The sequence below is a fragment of the Carcharodon carcharias genome, chromosome 4 (genome assembly GCF_017639515.1).
Source record: "Carcharodon carcharias isolate sCarCar2 chromosome 4, sCarCar2.pri, whole genome shotgun sequence".
Classification (NCBI taxonomy): domain Eukaryota; kingdom Metazoa; phylum Chordata; class Chondrichthyes; order Lamniformes; family Lamnidae; genus Carcharodon; species Carcharodon carcharias.
In genome coordinates, this window is record NC_054470.1 from 170,916,271 (window position 1) to 170,938,725 (window position 22,455).

The 22,455-nt window shown below is 43.2% G+C and overlaps 1 protein-coding gene across 2 annotated transcripts in view; it reads right to left on the minus strand.

Moving 5' to 3' along the window:
* The window catches only part of LOC121277404 (protein WWC2-like), a 251,113-nt gene that overhangs the window by 39,610 nt on the left and 189,048 nt on the right, over positions 1-22,455 (minus strand). For both annotated transcript variants that reach the window (XM_041186832.1, XM_041186831.1), the window contains exons 10-11: positions 21,061-21,150; positions 16,423-17,105 (exon numbers count right to left, since the gene is read on the minus strand). In XM_041186832.1, coding sequence (XP_041042766.1) covers positions 16,423-17,105; positions 21,061-21,150 — 773 coding nt within the window. The remainder of the gene's footprint in view (positions 1-16,422; positions 17,106-21,060; positions 21,151-22,455) is intronic.

The following is a 22,455-nucleotide window of genomic DNA, read 5'->3' on the forward strand; positions in this document are numbered from 1 at the left end:
AGTCCCCACTTCTCCAATCTATCTATGTAACTGAAACTCCTCATCCATGGAACCATTCTTGTGAAGCTTTTCTGCACCCTCCATAATGTCTTCACAACCTTCCCAAAGCGTAGCACCCAGGACCGGACACGATACTCCAGTTGAGGCTAAAGAAGTATTTTACACAGGTTTATCATCACTTCCTAGCTTTTGTACTCTCCGGGCGGGATTTTCCGGGCCTGCTCACCACCGGGATCGCTGGTCCCACCGATTGTCAATAGACTTTTGGCTGGGCCACCGAATCTCCCGCAGCCGGTCCCGCCAGGACAGGACCGGATAATTCCGGCCTATGGCCCTATTTATAAAATGTAGGATTCCTGGATACGGTAGGAAAGAGGAGCTGAGGTATAAGATCAGCTATGAATGTTTGAATGACAGTGCAGGCTTGAGATGCAGTATGATCTACTCTTACTTTTTCATGTTCTAATAAAAATAGTCACTGTACTTCAAAGTTGTGCATTGTATGTGAAGCTTGCTGAGAAGTGCAATATAAATGCAAATTTTTTTCTTTTATTTCACTTTCTGATATTTCGTTTTCCATTCCTAGTTTTCATTTTCTTTGTTTTATTTATACCTTTTAATCTTTGTCGTTGATTAAGTAAAAGTTCCAATTTACATTTTGCAAACTTGATTTCTCTGAAATACTTAACTCACAGAAGGAGGTCATTCGGCCCATCGAATCCATGCTAGCAATCCAGCCTTGCTTAGTCCGTGTAGCCCTGCAAGTTTATTTGCTTCAATTACCCATCCAATCTCCTTCTGAAATCACTGATTATTTCCACATCACCCACCCTTGTGCACAGTGAGTTCCAAGTCATTACTACTCGCTATGTAAAAAAGTTCTTCCTGACATGCCCCCTGCATTTCTGGGCCAAAATCCTAAATTTGTGCCCCTTAATTCTTATACTATCAGCTAATAGCAAGAGTTTTGCCTTTTCTACCTTATCTAAACCTGTCATAATCTTGTACACCTCTATCAAATCTCCCCTCAGTCTCCTTTGCTCTGAGGAAAACAACTTCAGTCTTCCCAACTAAACCTTGTAACTAAAACCCCCATCACTGGAACCATTCTGGTAAATCTCCTCTGCACCTTCTCAAGGAACGTTCATATGTTTTCAATTAGCCATCCAATCTCCTTCTGAAATCATTGATTGTTTCCACATCACCCACCCTTGTGCACAGTGAGCTTTAAGTACCTTCTGACAACTTCTCTGCTTTTTAGATCATGAACTCTCGCCTTCATCCCCACCCCCTTTCCGATCCCCCCTTTCTTCAATAATTTATATAGAATTTTCTTTTCCCACCTATTTCCATTATTTTTAAATGTATTTCCATCCATTGTTTTATCTCTGCCTTTTAGCTTATTTCAATCCCTTACCCCCACCCCACCCCCACTCGGGCTATCTGTACCTTTATTATCACATTCCTTAGATAATGTCACCAGCTTCAACCCCTCTTTGTCCTTTTGTCTGTGACATCTTTTGGTTATCTCCATCCATCACTGGCCCTCTATCCAGCTCTACCTGTCCCACCCCACCCCCCTTAAACCAGCTTTTATTTCACCCCTTTTCTATTTTTCCTTAGTTCTGTTGAAGAGTCATACAGACTCGAAACGTTAACTGTGTTCCTCTCCGCAGATGCTGCCAGACCTGCTGAGTTTTTCCAGGTATTTTTGTTTTTTTGGATTTCCAGCATCCGCAGTTTTTTGCTTTTTTTCTCTGCTTTTGTACCCATTGCCTCTATTTAAGAACCCCAAGATCCCTTTCGCTTTGTTAAACACTCTCGCAACGTCACCAACGTCATCTTCAAAGATCAATTCGCATGCACCTCCAAGCCCCCCTGCTCTCTAGAATTGTGGCATTACATTGCCTTTCTCCATTCCTTCTGCCAAAATGCGTTACCTCAAGCTTCTCCGAATTAAATTCGATCTGCCACTTGTCTGCCCACTCTGTTAGCCTATCTATGTGCAGTTTTAGGAAATTCATATCATCCTCACCGTTTGCCACTCCTGCAAGTTTGGTATCTTGGGGAATACCTGTTTATCACCTTCCACTCCAAAACATAATAATCTACCACAACTCATTGCTTTCTGTCCTTAAGATCACTTTTTTATCCAATTGCACACTGGCCTTCCTATTTCACGAACCCCTATTTTGTTAAGCGGCTTTGGTACTTTGTCAAATGCTTTTTTAGAATCCATAAAGACAACATCCATGACATTTAAGGGGAGGCGGTAGCATAGTGGCATTTTCAGAGACCCAGGTTGATGCTCTGGGGATCGGGGTTCGAATCCCCTGAGTGTGGCATCAAGGTGCCCTAGCAAAACTGAAATCAATGGGAATTGGGGGAAACTCTCCGCCGTTTGGAGTCATACCTAGCACAAAGGAAGATGGTTGTGGTTGTAGGAGGTCAATCATTTCAGTTCCAGGACATCATTGCATGAATTCCTCAGGGTAGTGTCCTAGGCTCAGCTATCTTCAGCTGTTTCATCAATGACTTTCCTTCTATCATGAGGTCAGAACAGATTATGTTCACTGATGATTGCACAATGTTCAGCACCAGTCACAACTCCTCAGATACTGACGCAGTCCATGTCCAAATGCAGCAAGAGCTGGACAATATTCAGGTTTGGGCTGACAAGTGGCAAGTAACATTCGCACCACACGAGTGTCAGGCAATGACCATCTTCAATAAGAGAGAACCTAACCATCACCCTTGACATTCAATGGCATTACCATCCCTGAAACCCCCACTGTCAACATCCTGGGGGTTGCCATTGATCAGAAACTGAACTGGACTAGCCATATAAATACTGTGGCTACAAGAGCAGGTCAAAGGATTGTGATAGAATACTCTTCATTTGCCTGGATGAGTGCAGCTCCAACAACACTCAAGAATCTTGATCCAGGACAAAGCAGCCTGTTTGATTGGCACCCCATATAAACACATTTACTCCCTCCACCACCGACGCACAATGGCAGCAATGTGTGCCATCTACAAGATGCACTGCAGGAACTCACTAAGGCTCCTTAGACAGCACCTTCCAAACCCACAACCACTACCATCTAGAAGGACAAGGTCAGCAGATACATGCGAACACCACGACCTGGAAGTTCCCTTCCAAGCCACTCACCATCTTAACTTGGAAATATATCGTTGTTCCTTCGCTGTCGCTGGGTCAAAATCCTGGAACTCCCTCCCTAAACAGAACTATGGGTGTACTACACCACATGGACTGCAGCTGTTCAAGAAGGCAGCTCACCACCACCTTCTCAAGGGAAATTAGGGATGGGCAATAAATGCTGGCGTAGCCAGTAATACCCACAACCTGTAAATGAATTAAAAATAAATTCCCTTCATCACATTTCTCTGTTATTTCATTAAAAAATTAAATTAGATTAGTCAAGCATAATCTGTCCTTTACAAATCCTTGCTGGCTCTCCATAATTAATTCAAACCTCTCTAAGTGCCTGTTGAATTTTTCCTTGATTCCAAAGGATTCCAAAACCTTGTTAGACTAACTAGCCTGTACCTGCTAGAAGTGTCCATGCATCCTTTCTTGAATATTTGCCACTCTATAATCTGTTGGTACCTCCCTCATATCTGGAAGCTTGAAAGATTAAGGCAAGCCCTTACACTATCTCCACCTCCACTTTCCTTAGAAATCTGGGGTGCAAGCCACCCGGATCTGGTGAGTTATCTACCCTAAGCATAAGCAGTCTTTCCAGTGCCTCCTCCATTTTAATTTCCACATCGCCTCCACTATCTCTGCTTCCACTGATATTTTGTCAGATTCTTCCTCCTTGGTAAACACCAATACAAAGAACTCATTAAGCATTCTAGTCTTGCTCTGCACTGCTAAGCATATATCACTCTCTTTGTCCCTAATAGGACCCACTCCATCTCTTACTACCTGTTTACTATTTGCATGCTGGCAGAAGATTTTTGGGTTTCCTTTTATGTTGACTGCCTTTCTATTTTCATATTCTCTCTCTTTGCCAGTCTTATTTTCCTCTTCACCTCAGTTAGCAAAAAAGGTTTTCCTTTTCTCTGCCAATTCTCTCCCGTCCTCTCTGGATGATGTTGATTATCTGTTGGGGTGTTGTTCCATGCATGCAAGATGCCATTTGGTACCTCATCTAGGTGACCATTCTTTATGTGTGAACACAGACAGTTGAACTCAGATCAGTCCTCAGACAACATCCATATTCATGTACCTGCATGGGGGGGCCAGGGGGTTGGTGGGGGTGGGGGGGTGTGTGTGTGTGTGTGTGTGTGTGCTATTGGATTGCACTCATGAATGGTAACCCTAGGCGATTTGTGTTGCTTTCAATCCTGGGGGAGGCCCCCAGCTGTAACCCCATAGAGTCCCTATCACACATACTGGCTGTGCTCATGCTGATGAGATATGCCCATTATGTGCAGTGGGCAGCAAAACCAATGAAATCAAATAACTCTCCCAGTTGCCCGAAGTCTCAATTTTCTGACTTCCTTCTGTCATTATTAACAGTAAAAACAGCTGATTAAAGCTGCCCGAAGACCTGACTCTGCCTGAAAGCAGCAGAGCTTTTAAATCAGACAGAGCAGAGCAAGCACTTATTGAGCTTCACTAAATAACTCGTGGACTTAATATGTTATAAGCTGCACCTTTGTAAATGCCTCTCTATGGAAATGGATAATGGCCTGCACCATCGGTCCGATATAGGGGCTGTCTGGAGCAACTGGGAAAGGTGTTAGTGGTGGGGACTGTATAACCAGATGACACCAGTCAATTTCGCACAGACCAGGATCAAACATGGGACTTTGCTGTCTGCATGATGTAGCTATTCCCTGAACCTCATGGAGCTGCGCATGAACTAGGTTTTCATCTAAGTTAAAATAAGGTGAACGTTGATGATGTTTGTGTTGGTTGTCTTCTGCTGGACACATATGCAGAGCTCACGTTAACAGAATTCAAGTGGACTGTTAGCCATAGCCATGAGATGGCGCCACAATTCTATTTTTATTATTTGAGTAAATAGAACAGCGTTCGCATGCGCAGTTGTTTGCGTGGCTGCCATCTTTTTAGGGGTCAATGTGCAGCAGAGCACATGCGCAGCCGCCATCTTTATAAGAGGAAATGTGCGACATGATCCCAGCTTATTTACTTTCAAGGACTATGTAACATGCATCAAAATAATTTGGCTGTCATTACTTTGCAAAATCATATTTAGCTCTTCACATCATTAATTTATTGATCCTTCTTAAACTGAAGAGACTTGAGAACGTGACAGAATATGCAGACACTTTAAGGGAGGATTCTGCCTTTTCGCTAAACCACAAAAATTGGATTTCTGTGCCTGTGTGGAGCAGTGCACATGCAGACGGGTAACGGTGACCATCTTGCATTGCAGGAGACACAGTGTAAATAGAATACATGGATTGAAACCAGGCATATTCAGACTTTCTAACTTCTTAATAAATCAAAAATGTAAACTTAAAAACAACAAGTGGGACTCACTTGTAAAAACAATTTTTGGGTGCATTAACCCCTGAATACATTGCCCTCTAATAAGAAAAGAAACAACTCTCATTAAAAGAAAGGGTCATTCCCCTTGATTACCAAGAAATCAAACAGGGAATTTGGAAGACACGTCTATACCCAAAGTGTGGTGAGAATGGAAAACTTTCTACCACAAAGAGTGGTTAAGGAGAAGAGTATAGATGTATTTAAGGGGAATCTAGATTAGGCACTTAAGGAAGAAGGGAATAGAGGATCACAATTGTAAATTTAGATGTGGAAGGAATGGGGGAGGCTCGAATGGAGAATGATGGTATAGTCTGGTTGGACCCTCTCTTCTATGTACTCCTATGTAAATGACTGGCCACCTAACTCCCTTCCTGGCCCCATATGCAAGCTTACATTAGTAAATGGCTCCCTATCCTGAGACACCATCTTCCTCCTGTTCAAAACCAACTTCCTTCATGTAGCAAAAACACTCTTGATCCTATATCCGAATAAACTATTTGGCCATCTCCAGCCTCCCCTTTCATCTCCTAAGTCTCTGAATATACTGTACCTCCTAGACCCATGCCATCTCTCTTGTGATGATGCGATGTCTGTATCTAATCAGGTTTCAACTCCACGCTCAACCCCAAAAAGGCCCTAACCATAGTTATGGCCAGTGCTGTCAGACTGCTTACCCTATATCCAGTCTTAGATTAACTCTAATATTTTCCAGATATTCATAAGACCATAAGACATAGGAGCAGAAATTAGGCCAATCGGCCCATCGAGTCTGCTCCGCCATTCAATCATGACTGATAAGTTTCTCAACCCCATTCTCCCGCTATCGCCCCGTAACCTTTGATCCCCTTACCAATCAAGAACCTATCTATCTCGGTCTTAAATACACTCAATGACCTGGCCTCCACAGCCTTCTGTGGCAATGAATTCCATAGATTCACCACTCTCTGGCTAAAGAAGTTTCTCCTCATCTCTGTTCTAAAAGGTCTTCCCTTTACTCTGAGGCTGTGCCCTCGGGTCCTTGTCTCTCCTACTAATGGAAACATCTTCCCCACGTCCACTCTATCCAGGCCTTTCAGTATTCTGTAAGTTTCAATCAGATCCCTCCTCATCCTTCTAAACTCCATCGAGTATAGACCCAGAGTCCTCAAACGTTCCTCATATATTAAGCCTTTCATTCCTGGGATCATTCTTGCGAACCTCCTCTGGACCCTCTCCAGAGCCAGCACATCCTTCCTGCGATACGGGGCCCAAAATTGCTCACAATATTCTAAATGTGGTCTGACCAGAGCCTTATAAAGCCTCAGCAGCACATCCCTGCTTTTATATTCTAGTCCTCTCGAAATAAATGCCAACATTGCATTTGCCTTCCTAACTACCGACTCAACCTGCAAGTTAATCTTAAGAGAATCCTGGACTAGGACTCCCAAGTCCCTTTGCACTCCAGATTTCTGAATTATCCATTTGAAAGCTCAAAGCATTTGTTTTTGATGCCTGTCACAAACTTAGCGCCTCAGCCACCAACTCCATTCTCCCTCCCTGGCCCCTAAATCAAACTGTTTGCAACTTTGCCATCATATCTGAACGTATATCCCCTCCATCACATAGACCATTTACTTACACCTCCTTAACATAGCTCATCTCTGTCCCTATCTCTATTATTCCTCCATGTCTTTATCATCTTGGCTTTTACAATGCCTCTTTTATTAAGTTTAAACATAAGTTTTCAATGAACCTGCACAAACTGGTATTCAAACATGCCTTGACTGACATGATGACAGAGATGTAACCCCTTGCCAACCATTCTGACCTGCTTTACATGTTAATGGCAATTGGCTTTAAAAGTTCAAATGTTAGCCATTTGGCTCTGGCCATGAACATTTTAATTAATTTCAGATGACTTGCAGTATTCTCAATCTCTTCCAGAGAAATGTATAACTGTGCACCCGTAAAGCTACATTGCCTGACTTGTCTCATCCATTGCACCAAATTAGCAGCTAACACAACAAGAGTTGAGTATATGTCCATGACTTGCTGTGGCATTCCATATGATAGTTGGTTAAAAATTGCAAATTGGTGCAAGTCAGGTTTTTTAGCATTACACATTTGCCTCAATTTTTTAGCATTTCAGAAAAATAAATACTTAGTGCTTTTCATGACCACAGGATGTCCAAATACGCTTCACAGTCAATGAAGAACATTTTAAGTGTAATCACTGTTGCAACGTAGGAAATGCAGCAGCTAATATGCGCCCAGAAACTCCAATGAAGAGCAATGAGATAATAGCCAAATAATCTGTTTTTGTGATGTCGATTGTTGATAAATATTGGCCAGGACTCCCCTGCTCTTCTTCAGAATAACATCACGGGATCTTTTACATGGACTGCAGTGGTTCAACACCACCACCTTCACAAGGGCAATTAGGGATGAGCAATAAATGCTGACCTAGTCAGCGATGCCCACATTCCATGAATGAATTTTAAAAATCCACCGTGCAGGGAGATGGGGCCTCAATTTAGCATCTCATCTGAAAGATAGCACCTCCAACAGTGCAGCATCCCCTCAGTACCATACTGGAGTACCAACCTTAACATTTGCACTCAAGCCCTAGAATGGGACTCGAATCCAGAACCTTATAACTCAGAAGTGAGAATGCTACCAGCTCAGCCACAGCTGACACTCAGCCCACAGGCCATATAGGACTCAGCGCTCTCTAGTATAGTGAGATATTTGAGCCTAGGTCATCACAGTCTAGTCAGCCATGTGAACATAACTGAATGTGAGAGCTGGTCTCAGTCTAGATTTTTAAAATTCATTCTTGGGATGTGCGTGTCGCTGGCTAGACCAGCATTTATTGCCCAAATATAATTGCCCTTGAGAAGCTGCCTTCTTGAACCGCTGCAGTCCATGTGGTGTAGGTACACACACAGTGCTGTTAAGGACGAAGTTCCAGGGTTGTGATCCAGTGACAGTGAAGGAACGGTGATATATTTCCAAGTCAAGATGGTGAGTGGCTTGAAGGGGAATGTCTAGGTGGTGGTGTTCCCATGTGTCAGCTGCTCTTATCCTACTAGATGTTAGGTGGTTGTGGGTTTGGAAGATACTGTCTAAGGAGCTTTGGTGAATTCCTGCAGTGCATCTTGTAGATGGTACACACTGCTGCTACTGTGCTTTGATGGTGGAGGGAGTGAATATTTGTGGATGTGGTGCCAATCAAGCGGTCTGCTTTGTCCTGGATATTGTTGGAACTGCACTCATCGAGGAAGTGGAGAGTATTCCATCACGCTCCTGACTTGTGCCTTGTAGATGGTGGACAGGCTTTGGGGAGTCAGGAGGTGAGTTACTCACTGCAGGATTCCTAGCCTCTGACCTGCTCTTGTAGCCACAGTATTTATATGGCTAGTCTAGTTTAATTTCTGGTCAATGGTTACTCCCAGGATATTGATAGCGGGAGTTACAGTGATGGTAATGCCATTGAATATCAAGGGGTGATGGTTAGATTCTCTCTTGTTGGAGATGGTCATTACCTGGCACTTGTGTGGTGCGAATGTTACTTGCCACTTATCAGCCCAAGCCTGGGTCTGCTGCATATGGACGTGGACTGCTTCAGTATCTGGGGAGTCACAACCGGTGCTGAATATTGCGCAATCGTCAGCAAACATCCTCACTTCTAATCTTATGATGGAAGGAAGGTCACTGATGAAGCAGCTGAAGATGGTTGGGCTAGGACACCATGCTTAGGAACACCTGCGTGATGTCCTGTAGCTGAGATGATTGGCCTTTGTGTGTCACAGTCATAGAGTTTTAGCATGGAAAGAGGCCATTCAGCAGACCCTGTCCACAAATCACAGAAAGTTAACGTACAGGTGCGGTAAGCAATTAGGCAAATGGAATGTTAGCCTTTATTGCAAGGGTATAAGAGTAAGGAAATCTTGCTGCAATTATATAAGGCTTTGGCAAAACCACACCTGGAATACAGTGTACAGTTTTGGTTTCCTTAATTACCAACCTTAGAGGGTTTGCAACACTGGTTCACTAAGACTGATTCCTGGTATGAAAGGGCTGTTCTATGAGGAAAGAATGAGTAGAGTCTATAATCTCTGGAGTGAGAGGTGATCTCATTGAAACGTGTAGAATTCTAATTGGGGTTGACAAGGTAAATGCAGAGAGGTTGTTTCCCTTGGCTGGGGAGTCTAGAACTAGGGATCATAGTCTCAGGATAAGGGGTTGGCCATTTAGAACTGAGATGATGGTCAGGATATTGCCGTTGGCGTGTGGGGGCGGGCCTGACACGCTGACACATAAAATGACGTGAGATGACGTCCAACATTAAGATTAGCGGTCAGGCAAAGAGCCCAAGCGACCTTTGTGTTTTTCAGGAAACCTCATCTGCAGGCAGGATGAAGTTTCCTGAAGGTTTTAAAAAATAATTGAATAAATTTTGGTACATCCACAAACATGTCCCAGCTGATGTGACACTGTCACAGCTCTGTTCCTCAGGGAGATTGCTGCACTCCTTCGCGCGCATTCGCGAAAGAGCGCAGGCTCCCCCTCCCCCTCCTCCCCCCGCCCACACAGGTAGCACTGGGTGCTACCGGCCACGCATTACGTTGGGCAGGCCTTAATTGGCCCGCCCGTGTAAAATGGAGGCGGTGCAGTCGATCATGGGTGGCGCTCAGCTTCACAGCACTGCCCACACCTGCTCCCGAACAGCCTGCCCGCGAGCTAAAAAAATTCGCCCCAAGGAGTAATTTCTATACTCAGAGATTTGAATCTTTGGAATTCTCTACCCCAGAGAACTGTTGTTGAGCATATTTACTTCTTCCACTGAAGGTGGGTGGAGATAATATTTTTGTCCCTATTTTTCTGTAAACAATATATTTCAAAAATTAATATTCAGATTTCAGCAAAACGTGATACACAGATAGGCTCTGGCCCGAGGAAGAACTGATTAGCTTTTAGCGAAGATGCAAATCTGGATCCGCATCCTGCAATTATTTTAAAGGATCCATCCATTAACATTAGGAGACAGGGCAAATTGACCTTTACTTTTAGGATGTTGTGGGTTGTTTGATTTAGAACATTGTTGGTTATTTTAGAATGTTGTGGATTGTCTCAGCTGAAGTGCTGGAATTTATCACAGCTGTCAAAATGTGAGCAGAGTTTTCAGAGCAGGTTGTTGGATGTGGATTGGCCTGAAGCCTCCACAGTGGGATGGAAGCTCTTAATAAAAATATTTCTTTTTCAGGTTTAGTTACATAGCATCAACCGGGCAAAGAAAAGCTTGAAGAAAAAGCTGCATAATTGTAATAACGTTAAGTTCACACAGCATGGCAAAGGTATGTGCTCTACTGAGTCCCCTCTTCATTTGTCAAGACTAAGATCGATAGATTTTTGGGCATTAAGGGAATCAAGGGATCATGAGGATTGGGCTGTAAGGCAGAGTTAAGGTGGTAGAGCAGCCATGGCAGTATCGAATGGCAGATCAGTCTCAAAGGGGCCACATGGCCTACTCCTGCTTATATTTCTTTTGTTCCTATGTCCTTATGTGAGCTGAACTCAATCTAGTGGGATATTTGAGCTGAACTCTTGGGTGGCTAACAGGCGTATTTGTTCCCCAAGGTTATGTCCTTTGCCTGGTCCTCTCCCTAATCGGTGAGTGTGTGTGCGGATAAGGTGGAGTATCTGGCAGCTCGTATTTCTGGTCAGCAAAATTGTACACTTAATCTAAACCCTTTAAGGAAAAATATTGCTTTATTTCCCTTGTGGTTCACAGAGTTCCTTCAGTTTGGATTTGAAGCTCACTATATAGCCAGACAACTTTGAGACTGTGAAGAGCTCTGTTAGTAAAAGGCTCCATCTAGTCAGTGGAAACAACTGCTTACAATATTAGGAGCTTTCAGAGTTCTGTATCAAGCTAGGACACAGCAAAAGGCACCTTCAGGAGGAAGTCAATGCCTTCTTAGTTTCTCTTTAACTTCTTATTTTTACAAATGGTAACATGATAGCATAGAACGTGAGTATGGCTGAAAAACGAAACTTTTTGTCTTGCACTCATCAGGATAGACGCAAGAATACCAAATCTCGAAGGGAACAACAACTTTTACTGCATGAGAAAAGGGGCGTTGACTGATTGGCAAGTTGGCTCTGATTGGTCGAGACTTTGCCATGGTAAGTGTATCAGGGAGTTATTGTCCCCCATGCTTTTGTTTATTCAAAAGAGGTGCAATGTTTGGACATATTCCTTTGACCATAAGACCATAAGACGTAGGAGTAGAAATTAGGCCATTCGGCCCATCGAGTCTGCTCCGCATTCAAACATGGCTGATAAGTTTCTCAACCCCATTCTCCTGCCTTCTCTCCGTAACCTTTGATCCCCTTACCGATCAAGAACCTATCTATCTCGGACAGGTTCCTGCATATTATTAGCTTCAAGCAAGTGTAAGTGAGCCCGACCAATAATCTTAAATTGGTTGTTGGTGTGATTCTTAGCAAATGCTGCCCAATCGCAATTTATGTTCTGAGTTTTGCAAGCATGGGTTGGTTTTAGTACGGTCAGTACTCTGCCTACTGCAAACAGCAGAAGGTGTGTTGTTTGATACAATCCATCAGTCATTGAGATATATGGCCTACGTACCTGGCATTGCATCAGCACTGAAATTCATACGCAGTAAATCCTTAATGTAAGTTGTGATTGGGTTCTGAAAAATCGTGACTTTAAGTGAAACAACTTTAAGGGATCCCAGGGGGATCAATGTTAAAACCGGAATTAGGTTCCTTTGGACATTTCTTGCCTGGAAAAGCCAATGTACAAGTTGAAATACTGTACACATACATGTGCAGCTCTATGCATTCCTAGTTGGAATAATTTGCAAAATAAAATAAATCACTGAATAAAACAGAAATGGGATATACACTAAAATTAGATAACGCTAAATCACCCAAAGAAGCCCCGAGTAGCACAGCTTCTTTATCTCATCCACAGTACTCCTGAAACTCAGCTCAAATGTTTTGCTTGCTTTCCTTTCCAAATCTGTCTGTCCGTCTCTCTCCTATTTCACTCCCTCCTTTCCCACTGTCTCTCTCTCTCTCTCTCCTTTCCCTTTGTCTCTCTCTCTCCCCCTCTTTCCTTTCCCATTGTCTCTCTCTCTATCCTTTCTCACTCTGTCTGTCTCCAGAGCCTGGACACCTTCTTGGCAGTTTTCAGGGGGTTATTCCCTGCCACAAGGAAAGCTGGGTGGTGGTGGGAGGGGTGAGATGGATCCAGGAGGGCAGGAGTAGCTGTGGGGTGGCAGCCTGCGGAAGGAGCCAGTGGGGGCGTGGAAAGAGCTGGGGTGGCGGCCATGGAAGGAGTCGGCGGGGGGGGCCTTGGAAGTGGGTGAGGGTGAGAAGCGGGAGTAGTGGGGGGGGGGTGGAGGTTGCGGAAGGAGCCAGGTAGACCATGGGGGGAGCCAATGGGGCTACAGAAGGATCCAGGGATCCACAGGATGAGCTGAGGGGTCTGCAGATGGAACTGGGGTGGGGTGGGGGTAGAAGGAGCCAGGGTGATACTTACTGTACCACATTACACACTTGCATGGTAGGCAGGATGTCTTTTTGGCTTGACAATAGCATCTTATGTTGCTGTGTATAGTAGCAATGTGAAATGGCTAGCTTCACCTGTTGCTCAAATTTTTGAGATACTTTACCCTTTCAGGATAATTTGAAGCAGACTGGGCACTTTTCAGGTCCAAATGTGGCGGCCTTAGGCACATTTGTGAGTATCTGTGAATCACAGCAAGCAATGATCTGATCGGAGTGGCTACTATCCTGCAGGATAGGTTTGATGCGCCCTATTTTGGCATCAAGCTTGCACAGTGAGCAAATCGCTCGGGCCCTATTTACGAGGTTGCCAATAAGGCTGATGTCATAGCGCATGGAGCTGCAGGAAACCCAACACATATATTGATCAGAGAAGGTACACCTGCAGTAGACTATAGTAGAGAACCCATTGGCTGATTTCTCAACTAGCTCGTTGAAGAAAGGGAGCTTGTTAGACTGCTCAATTTCAAAGGTGAATTTGAGCACGCGATGGAGTGTACTAAGCTATGTAAGGAAATTCTTACATGCAGCTGCAGATTCAAATATAGTATATGTGCAATCTACATATTGGAAATATGCAAGGGGTAGGAGGTTAGGGGTCATTCCATCAAAAACATGTTTTTCATGGAAACTGGTGAAAATATTAGTCAGAGCTGGCCCTGGATGGGATTCCATGACAAAACCATCTGTTCTGGCATATGTGTCATTAAAGCCGAATTCAACTGTGCAAGTTCACAAGTTCAATGAATGCAGATTCAGAACATGGCGGCACGTCTAGATTGCCATGATATAGTGACGTAGCACAAATGATGTCTATGGCTTCCTTGAGAGGCACATTAGTGAATAGGCTCGCAATGTCGAACAAGCACATAGAAATGGCATTGCTGCCAATGTGCAGTCTTGGCAAAAGTGAAGGAATCCTTCACCATGTAAATGAAATCCTCACTCAGATTTGGTTGTAGCAACTCACTCAACCATTTGGACAATTCATCTTGTACAGAACCAGTCATAGATAAGCTAGGGTGTAGTGGAACAGTACCTTGTGTGTCTTGGGCAGCCCTTACATTCGTGGACTTAGTGAACCATGAGGACCAATCCTATCACACACATCACAAGGCAGCTTATTATTCTTACACAAGTCTAATATTTTTGAAACTTGCTTTCGAGTAGGGCTGTGTGGTTTGCTTGGCAGCAGGTCCAATGGATATGAGTTTGGTTTCGGCATTAAGAACGTGGGCATGTTATCAATATATTCACGCTTGTTAAGGATAACGATTCCAGTATTTTTAAAAACAAAAAACTGTGGATGCTGGAAATCCAAAACAAAAACAGAATTACCTGGAAAAACTCAGCAGGTCTGGCAGCATCGGTGGAGAAGAAAAGAGTTGACGTTTCGAGTCCTCATGATCCTTCAACAGAACTAGGTGAATCCAAGGAGAGGGGTGAAATATAAGCTGGTTTAAGAGGGGTGGGGGGGGGGGGTTTGGGTTGGGGGAGAGAAGTGGAAGCGGGGGGGGTGGTTGTAGGGACAAGCAAGCAGTGATAGGAGCAGATCATCAAAAGATGTCACAGACAAAAGAACAAAAGGACACAGAGGTGTTGAAGTTGGTGATATTATCTAAACGAATGTGCGAATTAAGAATGTATGGTAGGGCACTCAAGGTATAGCTCCAGTGGGGGTGGGGGGGCATAAAAGATTTAAAAATAATGGAAATAGGTGGGAAAAGAAAAATCTATATAAATTATTGGAAGAAACAGAAAGGGGGTGGGGATGGAGGAGGGAGTTCAAGACCTAAAGTAGTTGAATTCAATATTCAGTCCGGAAGGCTGTTAAATTCCTAGTCAGAAGATGAGGTGCTGTTCCTCCAGTTTGCGTTGGGCTTCACTGGAACAATGCAGCAAGCCAAGGACAGACATGTGGGCAAGAGAGCAGGGTGGAGTGTTAAAATGGCAAGTGACAGTCCTTTTGTCTGGTTTACAAGTATGTATGTCTGGGGTGGCCTTTGAGGCCTCACAGTGCCACCTGACATTCACTCTGCATGTGAAACTGTTATTCGCTTTGAAATTTAGCATTCTTGCATCTGTCCCAATGAGTACACGATGACAAGCTTTGACAGTATGTCTCTTTTTTTAATTATACTCAAGTTCTTACTTTAGGGTTGTTATAAAGATACTGACAATCTTATAACTAATTCCAAAAACTTAAAATGAAAACCCTGGATTAAGTATGTCCTGTCCCTGCACTTAAAGGATACCGAACTGGCCCTATGCAAAGATGTCATTCAAACGTCACAGAAAGCAGAGTCCTGTAAACAGTATCTGGGATATATTACATATTGAGTTTTATTCTGCAGTCATTAAGCTCTTTTTATCCCTCAGCTTTTCTTCATTTCACATGAGGTTCCTAGCTCATGCTGGGGCTGAATTCTCCAGTACCTTCCCCAGGAATGTCACTCTTAGAATGCAAGTCTAGATAGTAGATAGAAATAGAATAGCCCATTTTTTTGCGTGCTGGGTTGTGATTCACAGCTGACACAGGCTCTTTCAGATTGGGGTAGACAACATGCAAAATTTGGGTACCCACCTCATCTGCATGATTTTAATGCTAACAGGTGTGCCTGCAGTGCTGATGTCTGCTCTGGAATGCTGCTGGCATTCTCTGCACACAGCGGGGGGCCTCCGCAGCATTGTTTGCAAGGCCCACGGTACAGCCAGTTTGCTCTTTTTTAAAGGCAGGCTATTTCTTAAAGGGAAGCTGCACAAAACGATTGCTGCAATGTAAGTTGTTACACCACGTCAGGCAGAGGGATCCTTCGTGATGGATGCGGCACTGGAGATGTTGGTGATGTAAGTGGGCAGGAAGAGAAAGCTCACAGTTCTGAGGTGCTATACTACTGAATATCACGCCCTAAATGTTGGTTAGGCATTTAACCATGGAGTACATCACAGCTGATCCCACGGCTTTACGTCAGTGACCCCAGAACCTGATCCTGCCCTCACACAATGCTCAGTGGACCCAGTTTCCAGCAGGAGTCAGTGGATATCAAAGGGAACACCCAGTTGACTTCATCCACATCCTCGCCACCGCCCCCACCTCAAAGCCCTGGGGTAAAGATGCCAGTTTTAGCAACCCAATGGCTGTCTTTGTTGAGGTCAACTCACTCAACAGAGATCAGTGATTGAACTTTGGACCTTTCTAGACTTTAGGGTTCAGAAGCCCTTTCAGTAGCCCTTCACTGAGCCAACATCCAAGCCAATCACTATACTCTTATGCCTTATTGATGGGATGCCCTTACCTGCAATGCTTTCATTTAGCGTAGAAAGAGGAACGGCCAATTCGTCATTAAGGACTTTAGCCTCATTCAGGTATTGTCCAGTTCTGCTTCGAATCCCTGACACGATGCTCAGGTAGGGCGTTTGTGTCCTGCTGGTCTGCTCAGGTTCCAGCAACATTTGGCTGTCACTATTGCCATAGAGGCCAAGATTTGCAAAACCACGGTGCAATTCACAGTCTTCAAAGTCCGTCATCAGGTGGTGCAAAGGCGACTCTTGTGTTAAAGACAAAAATACTGCATCCGAGACCAGCGGTGAGCTGGGAGGAGACAAGGAAGAAAGCGAAGATCTGGACGACAATGAGGTTACTGATTTGGGAGCCTCAACTAAAGATTTCACAGCATGTCCTGAAGTAGAGGAGCCAGCAGAGTCCTCATAGCGTGGCTCTTTGTGGGATTTTATCACCTCGTTTTCATGGATGGTGGTTATGGGCCCTGAAGGACTGTAACCGGCTTTTTCTTGCAGCATAAAGTCTAGTTTGTACTGGTAGTCCAGGTCAGGTGTTTGATCTGGCTGGCTGTAATAAAGTTCAGTGGAACTGAGCGAGTTTAGAGATCCCCTACTGGAAGTGTTGAGGGACCCCCGGCTTGATGTCAGTGACCCCAGACTGCTTCCAGACGAGACCGACAGTGTGCTTGCTGAAAGGCTGAAAAAGAGTGAGATACATTGAGTGAGAAAGGCTTTCATAATGATGCTTTGACAAAACCGTAACCATAGCAACTCAGCTTTAATAATGAGTTGCTTATTAATAGGACTGACTCAGGGCTGCTTCGTATTTCTCAACATTGTCATGAGTACCAGTGAGGAAGGAGTTAATATGTCATGTATAATTTTGCACATGTATGAGTACCTTATCACAAGAAATATATGTATCTACCTTTCATATTTTACTGTAATATTTAAGGACAGGTATGTGTAAATAAATAGTTCTAATCTTCTGAAAATGCTGATCAGTATGAACTTGCCCCTAAAGGTATGGCAGTGAGTTGTTATTGCAGTGCAGATTAACATTTAACTGTGAACATTATCCAGAGCAAACCTCCAGCATCAAATTGAAAGGATTCAGCTACAGTCCACAACTCATAATTTAAAGTCGCTTCCTTCAAATTATTGAATCATCCTAAAATGGCTTCAGAATTTACTGTGCTACATACATTGCGTTACTAAATTTATTGCATCATTTATTTTTTGGGAGCAAAAATGAAATAGATTTTAATTTGAAATATGGCATGAACAAGACTTTCAATTACAACAAAGAGACTGTACATGACAAATGGAAAGTAACTATTTACATAATACAAAAAGGGGTATTATAACTTAGTGAATATCTACTGTGTGCTTAGTGCAAAATTAAGCCACCATATCAAGAACATAAGAAATAGGAACAGGAGTAGACCAGTCAGCCCCTAGAGCCTGCTCCGCCATTTAATAAGATCATGGCTAATCTTCTTGTGTTTCAATTTCCACATTCCCATCTATCCTTCATAACCTTTGATTCCCTTTCCTAACAAGAACTATCTACCTCTGCCTTAAAAATATTCAATGACCCTGCCTCCACCACCTTCTGACGCAGAGAATTCCAAAGTCACACAATCCTGAGGGAAAAAATTTCTCCTCACCTCTGTCCTAAAAGGGAGACCCCTAATTTTAAAACAGTGCCCCCTAGTTCTGGACTCACCCACAAGAGGAAACATCCTTTCGAAGTCCACCTTGTCAAGGCCGTTCAGGATCTTATATACTTCAATCAAATCACCCCTCACTCTTCTAAACTCCAGTGGAAACAAGCCCACCTGTCCAACCTTTCCTCATAATACAACACACTCATTCTAAGTACCAATCTAGTAAACCTCCTTCTACCTGCCTCCGATGCATTTTCATCCTTCCTTAAATAAGGAGACAAAAACTGCACACAGTATTCGAGATGCGGTCTCACCAATGTACTGTATAACTGAAACATAACATGTTTTATGTTCAATCCCTCTCAAAATAAAGGATAGCATTCCATTTGCCTTCTTTATTACTTGCTGTACCTGCATGCTAACTTTTTGTGACTCATGTACTAGAACACCTAGATCCCTCTGTATCTCAGAATTATGCAGCCGTTCGCATTTAAGAAATGCTCTTTTTTTGTTCTTCCTGCAAAAGTGAACAAATTCACATTTTCCCACATTAAACTCCGTTTGCCAGATCTTTGACCACTCATTCAAACTATCTGTATCCATCTGTAACCTCCTCATGCCCTCTTCACAACATACTTTCCTACCTATCTTTGTGTCATCTGCAAATTTAGCTACCATGTCTTCACTCCCCTCACCTAAGTCATAGATGTAAATTATAAAAAGTTGAGGCACCAGTACAGAACCCTGTGGAACTCCATTCATCACATCCTGCCAACTAGAAAAAGACCCATTTATGCTATCTCTCTGCTTCATGTTAGCTAGCCAATCTTCTATCCATGCCAATATGTTACCCCCTACATGATGCACTTTTAATACTGCAATAACCTTTGATGTGGCATTTAACAATTGCCTTCTGGAAAACTAGGTGCAGTATACCCACCAGTTCCCCTTTATCCACAGCATATGTTACTTCTTCAAAGAACCCCAATAAGTTGGTTAAACATGATTTCCCTCTCACCATGTTGACCTTGTTGACTCTGCCTGATGACCTTGAATTTTTCGAAGTGTCCTATAACATTTTTAATAATAGTTTCTAACATTTTCCCAGTGACAGATGTTAGGCTAACTAGCCTGTAGTTTCCTGCTTTCTGTCTCTCGCCCTTTTTGAATAAAGGGGTTATTTTCCAATCCAATGGAACCCTTCCCTGAATCTAGGGAATTCTGGAAAATTACAATTAAAACTCGGTGCCCAAGAATTAGATTAGAGCTCTGAATTCCGTCAAGAGTGTTTATTATCTTTAATTGAAATATTTGGCATTAGATGTCTAAATAAGGCCAAACATTGATTGCTGAGCTATATAAACCAGGAAAATTGCAGCTTCAACCTGAGCTGAGTATGCCGACCTTGTTCAGGGCAATGGCATACGTGTTACAATTGGCCTCAATACCGCTATGGCAGGGAGGGGGAAATCTGACCAGGATTTCCCCAGTTGACCTGATCACTCTCCTCCTGCACACATGAATGTTAAGTGAGGATGGGAGTCGGTTGAGCGTCCTGTTGAGAATCACCCAAAGATCCACCAGTGCTGACAGACAGAAGCCAATGAGTCCCAGTGAAGAGAAAGGATTAAATACTGGTGGAAGAAGGAAGGCAGTAAGGATTAAAATAACAAACGTGGCAGCAACCATTTATAGAAAAGCATTAACAATTGAAAGTGAGTTCAAAAACTCTTTGATATTGCAGTCCGAGTTTTCACCAGTTAAAGTGTCTGGCCCACAAACTGCAAGAACAAGATGGATTTGACCCTAAATAAACAACAATTATTTTTGATTTTATAGAACATGTGGAAAGCTGGAGTTTCCCTGAAACAGAAAACAGGACAATTTGTTTTGCTTACTCCTATATAGAAACCTGGGGTTACTCAGTGATTCAGTTTCATGAGATTATAAGACAAAATGTTTAATTTATGCATCCTTTGCACCATCGTTTCTGTTGTCTTACATTTCTTCTCTTAAAGTTTCTGGCAAACTGTACAACTATTCATCCTAAGGCAGCACATTATTTGAGTCATCTATTATTTTAACCATTGAAAGAAGCACAAAGCCCATGACTTATTGTGTAGGGTACAAACATCAGCCTGAATGAACCTCAGCTGTCTTTGAATTAGAGTTTTTATCTATATATCTGGACCAACACCTCATACATATTTGTATCATCTGTGGCTATGTTGGTAGCATCCTTGACTTTGAGTAACAAGGTTGTGGGTTCAAGTCCCACTCCAGAAACTTGATCATGTAATTAAGTCTGATGTTTTGGAGGAGTGCTGCGTAGTCAGAGAATCAAAGGTTAAACTGAGGCCCCATCTGCCCTCTCAGCTGAACGCAGCAGTTCCCATTTTGAAGAAGAGCAGCAGAGTTCTCCCTGATGAACTAGCCAATATTTATCCTTCAACCAACATCACTAAAACAAGTTATTTGATCAATACAGCACTGTGTTTGGGGATCTTGCTGTGCGCAGGTTAGCTGCCACATTTCCCACACTACAACAGCAACTACATTGGAAGAGCTTTGGGACAAGCTGAGATGTGAAATATGCTTTATAAATGCAAGTTTTTATTTCATTTTCCATGCAGTTTATTCCCCAGCTAGTAAACCAGGAATAAAACAGGTTCAAATGTGGCTGACCTCTGGCTGTACATTTTTTGTTTATTCAAAACAATTATATTCACTCGCTGAGAGAGCAATAAAAAGGTGGAATTCTGAAGGTGAGTCAGCAGCTGTACATAGAATGGGGTTTGAAGGTTGCATGTGCAGCGGAGTACAGTGCCCATGCCCTCTTTGTGACAGGATCATAGATCAACAAGACAAATTGAAAACAGAAAGATTATAATCCTTATTGTCATTCTTATTTAATTATTCAGTACAAATTTATAAATAGTTGCAAGTAAAGGCTTGAAGTTTCCATGTCATAGGAACACATACCTTTTAAGTTGTGAATGTAGAGACATGGTTAGTTGCGTCGCATCCTCAAGCTGTTGCACAAGCCCCTTCCTCTTCTCTTGTAATTTTAGTCTGAAAATTAAAGTAATAATAAATTGTCCACAGTAAACTGGGATTGCTGTATCTGTGAAACACAGTAAACAAACACAGTAAACACAGTAAACAAAGGCGCCAGAAGAAACATTATTTATAAAAAATCCATCCCGGTCCTTATGCCATCATATACTTCCCACAGTCTTCTGGTCTCATTCTCTTTTGTGTTTAAGATGTAATGAATATGAAAATCATAGAATCATGGAAATAGTACAGTGCAGAACGCAGCCATTTGACCCATCGAATCTGCGCCAGCTCTTTTGGAAAGCAACCCAGTTGGTACCCATGTCCCTGCAAATTTTATCCTTCAAGTGTTTATCCAAATTCCATCTGGAATATTGAATCTGTGTCCTCTGAGGCAATGTATTCGAAGTCCTCACCACTCATTGCGCAACAAAGTTTTCCCTCATGTCGCCTCTGCTCTCTGTTTATCAACCCTTCAGCCACATCAGGCCTGCTGAGCTTTTCCAGCAATTTTTGTTTTTGTTTCAGCCACTGGAAACAGCTTCTATTTGTTTATTCTATCGAAACCCTCCATGATTTCAAATGGCTCCATCAAATCTCCATTTAGCCTTCTCTGCTCTAAGGAGAACATCCCCAGCTTCTCCCCACTTTGTCCACATAACTGTAATCCCTTATCCTTGGAAATATGCTAATAAATCTATTCTATACACCCATCAAAGCCTCTCTAAAGTGCGAAGTTTTTAAAAATTCATTTATGGGATGTGGCATCGCTGGGTAGGACAGTATTTATTGCCCACCCTTAATTGCCCTTGAGAAGGTGGTGGTGAGCTGCCTTCTTGAATCGCTGCAGTGCCTGTGGTGTAGGTGCACCAACATTGCTGTCAGGGAGGGAGTTCCAGGATTTTCATCCAGCGACAGTGAAGGAATGGTGATATATTTCCAAGTCACAATGGTGAGTGGCTTGGAGGGGAACTTCCAGGTGGTGGTGTTCCAATGTGTTTGCTGCCCTTTTCCTTCTAGATGGCAGTGGTCATGGGTTTGGAAGCTGCTTTCTAAGGAGCCTTGGTGAATTCCTGCAGTGCATCTTGTAGATGGTAGACACGGCTGCCACAGTGCGTCGGTGGTGGAGGGGGTGAACGTTTGTGGATGTGGTGCCAATCAAGTGGGCTGCTTGGATGGTGTCAAGCTTCTTGACTGTTGCGGGAGCTGCACTCATCCAGGCAAGTGCGGAACATTCCATCATGCTCCTGACTTGCGCCTTGTAGATGGCAGGCAGGCTTTGGGGAATCAGGAGGTGAGTTACTCACCACAGGATTCCTA